The sequence below is a fragment of the Nilaparvata lugens genome, chromosome Y (assembly GCF_014356525.2).
Source record: "Nilaparvata lugens isolate BPH chromosome Y, ASM1435652v1, whole genome shotgun sequence".
NCBI lineage: Eukaryota > Metazoa > Arthropoda > Insecta > Hemiptera > Delphacidae > Nilaparvata > Nilaparvata lugens.
In genome coordinates, this window is record NC_052519.1 from 3,304,446 (window position 1) to 3,311,945 (window position 7,500).

Sequence of the window (7,500 nt, forward strand, 5' to 3'; positions counted from 1 at the left end):
TTCGCAGTCGGCAAGATGAAAAGAGAGGAATAATCAAATAAATCATCATTACTAGGATCATATTTCAATAGTGAAAACCATTTCCATTTCAATAGCATGCCTACCAACTTCAGAATATAACCTTGTTATAAATACTTTTGTTTTGAGCAAATTTCTCTATTGGGTGTTTTAGGTAATGTTTAGAAGGCAAGATTTTGTAATCTCTGCCGATTCCTCATTTTCCATTTTTTAAGCTAGTGTGAGCCAAATTATTGATTTCAAGGCACTGAATCCGAATCTGAAATTAGAACTCTTCTATCTCCATTTTTACACAATTTAGGTTTTTGATGAGAGATCTTTATCGAAAACGTCCACTCGGATGCCTGGAGAAAATCGTTCCCATAGCGATTCGAAAACATGTGCAGGCCAGCAGAGTTTTGTTGGAAACGTCGGCTGGCAGATACGCCGAGGTCGGTGTGAACACCTGCATTGCTTAAGCCGGCAACAGATCTTCTTCCATCCATCCATCCACAGACTCTGCAGAGCTACCGAGTTGGTGTGAACATTACTTTTAGTGAAAAGGCATCATTGGACTGAAAAGATGACTGTAGGAGACAAGAATATAACATGACTCCAGATGGAATCATGGGATCAGAAAGGGTTAATATTCCAGATTGGTTTGTTATTGTTGACCCAGAAGTTCGATCAGAAGTATGAGCTGTTGAGAACATAATAGATTATGAGACATATTTCGTTTATCGATTGCTTAAAAGGGTTACGTAGTAATTGAAAACTCCAACTTGTAAAAGCAGGGGTGGAGATCAGAACACAAAGGCTACCTCTCTCATTCCTTCTTTTTGTAGGCTCATTCTGTCTTTCTTCGTCCTATTCATTTGAGGAGTTTCATCTTTCCTTCTTCTTCATCCTTACAACTCTTCATCACCATTCAGGATCTTTTCTTATCATTCCTTACGATACCAACTTCGAGTCTATTGTTATTGGCTTTGCTCTCAATAAGCGCCTTCGAAATAACATCCCTAAAATCTGGAAACAAGTTTATTCTTACTGTATAGTTGAATAAATGATCCTTTAAATGATTCCGGGATGTCCAAACTCCTCACGATGGGGTTTCCACTGAAAATTTGGGGATTGGATGAAGATTATGTAAATGTATCCTCGTTCCTCTCCAGAATAACTAGAATCCCAGTGAATCCAGAATTCAATTTAGGAGCCATCAGAAGTTTTCATTTATGATCTTAATTTCATAAACATTATCATCATTCATTATATCACTCGCGCAATAATTATAGCCTATTTTTCATCACAGCACCATGCTCAGACAAAACAATCAACATTTTGCAACGGTTGATTGGAATCATAAATATTGCACCGCTCGAATTATGAGAGGTGGTCGAAAAAATATATAATATATTTCCTATATAGTCCTATAGAATAAACATAATAGAATAAAACATCTACCTTTATTTTCTTTTTTTGGTCGGGGCGGAATATAATGACTATTTGACAGGGCGACATGAGTGTTGATGTCTGGGCTACACTGTTTAATGAGTATTCCGTAATACAATTGAATTGCATGAGCACAAAAAACAGAAAGTTTAAACAGGAACGCTCCGAGAAAAGCCTATAGAATCCATTAACGATCTACGAATTACTCTTGAGCGAAAAACCACTCAATCAACTGGCATTCGCTCTTCTATTTTGAAGAAACAATCGATTTTCCAACTATTCACCATTAGTGAACACAGAGCTTCGATTGAATTCGCTCACCACTAATGCACTGAACAAAAAGGATTCTGTCGTTTACGAGTCAGATTTTGCATAATGTACTACCATGTATGCAAAAATCAACCAATAAAATCAACCATACGCTATGCAAAGTATTCCTGTTGATAGATAATGTCTATTATTGAGGAACAGCTCCAGCAATATTGAGCTATTTCCTGCTCAGTATAAAACGAAATAAATTTGTTCTAACAGTAATTTCGAATTTTCAGTATCATCTACTCACCTGTCAATAGAAATGGCAACCAGAGTGAATACTGAGTCAGCCACAGTGAAGTTGGCAACAAAGTTGTTGACAGTGCAGTAGAACGCTCCGAAGGGCCAGTGCGAATTCACCATGAAAATAAAGTTGAAAATGCAGTTCAGCAGTGACATTAGGAGATCAGCCAACTCAGGTTCACCAACAGATAATTGGTGACAGTACGCATTCTCCGATGCGCTGGAAAGAGACAATATAGAATAGATAAGGAAAAGTTCATGATAATAATTCTCAGTTGAAATATGAGATTATTCCTATTTATAATTGATCATTGACGAAAAGATTGAAGATCATACGGTTTCAGGGATTTGAAATAAGAAATGTAGTTGGAAGCATGGTAAAGTTATCGAGCTTTCAAGTTTTCTATAATTCTACGGCCAAAAATTACTGCTCCTTCTTGAGTGAGTAAGTGACATTCTTCAAACGTCTTCCCACAAACTTTTCTCTCGATAGCGGATTCAAACTTTTGATCCCATTAATAATTTCTCTTCAACATCGTAGCTACTTATCTTCACCCTAAACATTGTGAAATTTTATCAAATTTTATCCTCAGCATCATAATAAAATAATACTAAAATCTCACTGGAATATGTGAGAATATGAATGGAACAATTTTCCCTGTTGATCAGACTTGTGAGCTGTTTGAGTTTGATTATTCAAAGACGTAACTCAATATTACAGTTCTAAAAGTGCATCTTACAAGACTTTTGTAAAAGACAGACTTGCATGGAACATGATTTTGAATGCAACATGGATTGTAAAATTACAAATTCAAAATCGTATGTAAATGAAGCTCACCATTCTATATGGTATGTATCAAGGTACCTAGAATACATTCTAGAATGTATTCTAGTCACATTAGTATGTATCATAATCAAGTTTTTCACTTGTAGGTTTGCTATACGTGTCAAGTGAAGTGTTTTGAGAGCTTTGAATATAGAAATTGGCAATTTTTTGTATATTGGAATAGGGGCTTAAGTACACTCAACAATAAATTTTCAATTTTTCAACCGAATTTGACTTATGATGCATGATTTTGGACCGCCTTGACGAGCCGAAAAGAATAAAGTGTAGTAGGATAAAATCTGAGCATTGTGTCAAAAGTTATGAGTGTTTGAAATTTTGATCCTCGAGGTGTCCTTGAGCGCGCCTCTCCACTAGGAAATACTGAAATTAAGTGCATCTAATGGGTGATTCTCATAGAACATAATCTCATAAACTTATGTCATTGTTCGAAATATCAATGTGAGGACAATGTAGTTGGTGATGATGGTTGGAGCTGAAAATGAGGTGTTTTTCACAATACAAGGAACATTGTTGTCAGGTGTACCTGGAAATCTATATGAGATAGAACGCTCTACCTGATCTCAGATTGTAGAGCACAAAAAAAAGCCCAGAGGGACTTTGAAATATACATATCAATGGTAACAATCGAAAGATATTGTTGATCAAAAACTAAAATTTTTCTTCAAATTTCACTCATTTATGAAAAATCATAACTCAGTACTCATTGGAGATAAAGGGTTCCGAATGATCTAGTTTCATTCAGAATTTTATAATCTAAGAAAAGGCGACAGCAAATTTTTTAGCAGACTACTAGATTTGGCAGAAGTAGCTGAAAACTGGAAAATGAGCCGAAAATACGAGGTTTTTGGGCCACTCCGTATATAGCACAAGGAAATTTTTCATGAAGAAATTGGTTCTGGACTTCTCTTATGTACTTCAATAATATATTAAGAAATCAGAGCTACAATATAAATTGCAAGCACACCCCCTTTTCTATGTCTATATTGACTGGACTATAATGCAATTGAGTATCGAACTGCATCCGTTATAAAAAATTCATAATGATGTTCATCGTTTGATTTCAAATACACTTGAGACGAATGTGAGGTAGCGCAGCTTTCCTTTCTTGATTGTGAGCTTCAACTTTCTGACTTTTTCTACAAATCATGAAATCATTGAATAATGTTTCTCTCAGTACAGTGGGCATATAAGGGGGATGCAAGGGGCCCGGCCGCCATCTACCCCCCGAAATAATGAATATGAAGAAGAATCAGTACAGTAATTACAGAAAAAAGTACAGTAATCTGAATTTTTTACGGTAGAGGTATTTTTGACGGTAAAGTAAAAAAAGGGTTCAAGCAAAATTATCCTCTGAATATGCGCAGCAAAACTAATATTAAGTATTGTTGTAAATTGTGCTTTTGTGATTAACACTTTATTCATTAAAAGTTTACATTTATGAACATCATGAAAAAAAATGCAACATCAATTTGGAACGCTCATTATAAAACTACTCATAAAACTCTAACTTGTTATCTTTTAATAAACAGTTTGTTTCCAGAACAATCACCTTGGCAACTGTGTTCACATCATAAGTATCCATGTGAGGCTAGCCTACATCACTATCCCCCCTCAGGGATGTTGGTCTCCAATATCCAGATTTCCTTGATAAGGTGCTAGACGATAAGTGTGCAACCTTTGGTTTGGTTATTCCTTCATTTTTCTTCATCCTATACACAATTATCCTCTTCACAATGTAGTACAGTTCTTCCCTTGCTCTTTCTCATTTTGAGGAAACATTTTTTTTTTATTGCCAAATTTAATTCTTGGCCAAATAACAAACAATTTGGATTCTTCGGATTTCGAATAAAACTTAAACAATTAGATATAGCAACATTTGATCCTCAACCTTGTGGACTCTACCGCGTCCCCACCAACGATGTCTCAAACCTCTAAATCAAACAATATTCTGCTCAGTCATACCTCAGGACATACACACTTCCTTCCTGCCAGACAGCCATGCTTCTGCAGTTGCGGACAGATGTGCTTCCACTCAGCTACATGCTGAGGACTGAGGAGTCCATTCAAGCTAGTGACACCCTCACTTGCTCCTGATCTTCTCACTTATGCATACCCTAATGCTTGTCGTAACCTGCACACCCCAGGCAGTTACCTGTGCCCACACCATATGTGTGACTTTCTTGGTACCAAACAATGTTACTTCAGACGGTCTGTTGCTTCCAACTATTCATCTCTGATATTCTAGATCGAGAGATAGAAATACCCTCCTTAACTTGGCATTATCATTGAATAACTTTAATATTTAAAATCATTTCACAACCAGTCAGATCATCTCAATTCATCTATTTGATTGAAATCATTCTCACCAGAAAGAAATCTAAATTCATAAAATCTTGTTTTAAAATTCATAGAATTTTTAAATCAATCAGACCAGGTTACAAGAACATTCACTCCAATCGCCTGAATCTGTTGTAAGCCTCTTTCCACGTGATCAGATTCCCCTGTGAGTAAATCACTATAACTTGTGGCCCACTAACAATGTTATACATATATCTCAGAGCCAACCTAATAGGCATGTCGAAGTCTAGAGCAAACCAATGGCCATGATTCTTCTAAAAGTCATCTAGCATCTTTTCTTTTATACCATAACACTAAAATAAATAATCTTGAACTGGTTTAAAACTTTCCTCGATTTCCTATGCAAATTTTGTCCCATATTAGATACAAATTCTAGCATACCTTCATTTATTGATTTAATCATCTCGTTTGAATGTTTCCATCTCCCTTTTTAATTTTGCTCTTGTTTAACATTTTTTTGTGTAACAAACTTTCAGCACAATTATTTTTTAATTATTAAATTCCACTTCTGACACCAATGTTGTAAATTATGCTTTTGTAATTAACACTTTATTCATAAAAGGTTTACATTCATGAACAAGATAAAAAAATGAAATACAACATCAATTTGGAACGTTCATCATTAAACTAATCATAAAACTCTAACTTGTTATCTTTTAATAAACAGTTTGTTTCCAGAACAATCACCTTGGCAACTGTGTTCACATCATAAGTATCCATGTGAGGCTAGCCTACATCACTATCCCCCCTCAGGATGTTGGTCTCCAATATCCAGATTTCCTTGGAAGGTGCTAGACGATAAGTGTGCAACCTTTGGTTTGGTTATTCCTTCATTTTTCTTCATCCTATACACAATATCCTCTTCACAATGTAGTACAGTTCTTCCCTTGCTCTTTCTCATTTTGAGGAAACATTTTTTTTTATTGCCAAATTTAATTCTTGGCCAAATAACAACAATTTGATTCTTCGGATTTCGAATAAAACTTAAACAATTAGATATAGCAACATTTGATCCTCACCTTGTGGACTCTACCGCGTCCCCACCAACGATGTCTCAAACCTCTAAATCAAACAATATTCTGCTCAGTCATACCTCAGGACATACACACTTCCTTCCTGCCAGACAGCCATGCTTCTGCAGTTGCGGACAGATGTGCTTCCACTCAGCTACATGCTGAGGACTGAGGAGTCCCATTCAAGCTAGTGACACCCTCACTTGCTCCTGATCTTCTCACTTATGCATACCCTAATGCTTGTCGTAACCTGCACACCCCAGGCAGTTACCTGTGCCCACACCATATGTGTGACTTTCTTGGTACCAAACAATGTTACTTCAGACGGTCTGTTGCTTCCAACTATTCATCTCTGATATTCTAGATCGAGAGATAGAAATACCCTCCTTAACTTGGCATTATCATTGAATAACTTTTAATATTTAAAATCATTTCACAACCAGTCAGATCATTCTCAATTCATCTATTTGATTGAAATCATTCTCCACCAGAAAGAAATCTAAATTCATAAAATCTTGTTTTAAAATTCATAGAATTTTTAAATCAATCAGACCAGGTTACAAGAACATTCACTCCAATCGCCTGAATCTGTTGTAAGCCTCTTTCCACGTGATCAGATTCCCCTGTGAGTAAATCACTATAACTTGTGGCCCACTAACAATGTTATACATATATCTCAGAGCCAACCTAATAGGCATGTCGAAGTCTAGAGCAAACCAATGGCCATGATTCTTCTAAAAGTCATCTAGCATCTTTTCTTTTATACCATTAACACTAAAATAAATAATCTTGAACTGGTTTAAAACTTTCCTCGATTTCCTATGCAAATTTTGTCCCATATTAGATACAAATTCTAGCATACCTTCATTTATTGATTTAATCATCTCGTTTGAATGTTTCCATCTCCCTTTTTAATTTTGCTCTTGTTTAACATTTTTTTGTGTAACAAACTTTCAGCACAATTATTTTTTAATTATTAAATTCCACTTCTGACACCAATGTTGTAAATTATGCTTTTGTAATTAACACTTTATTCATAAAAGGTTTACATTCATGAACAAGATAAAAAAATGAAATACAACATCAATTTGGAACGTTCATCATTAAACTCCTCATAAAAACCCAACTTGTTATCTTCTCATAAACTGTTTGTTTCCAGAACAATCACCTTGGCAACTGTGTTCACATCATAAGTATCCATGTAGGGCTAGCCTACATCAGTATTGGTAGCCTACGTATTGGGCTAGCCTACATCAGTAACATGGGGTGTTACTTAAAATC

General features: G+C 35.6%; 1 protein-coding gene across 1 annotated transcript in view; it reads right to left on the reverse strand.

Moving 5' to 3' along the window:
* Positions 1 to 1,006: 1,006 nt before the first annotated feature.
* Positions 1,007 to 7,500, reverse strand: part of LOC111059420 (tachykinin-like peptides receptor 86C) — a 6,915-nt gene continuing 421 nt past the window's right edge. Inside the window, 3 exon segments of the mRNA XM_039443576.1 lie at positions 1,007 to 1,023; positions 2,009 to 2,171; positions 2,174 to 2,221. Of these exon segments, the coding sequence (XP_039299510.1) occupies positions 1,017 to 1,023; positions 2,009 to 2,171; positions 2,174 to 2,221 (218 nt within the window). The 3' untranslated portion in view covers positions 1,007 to 1,016.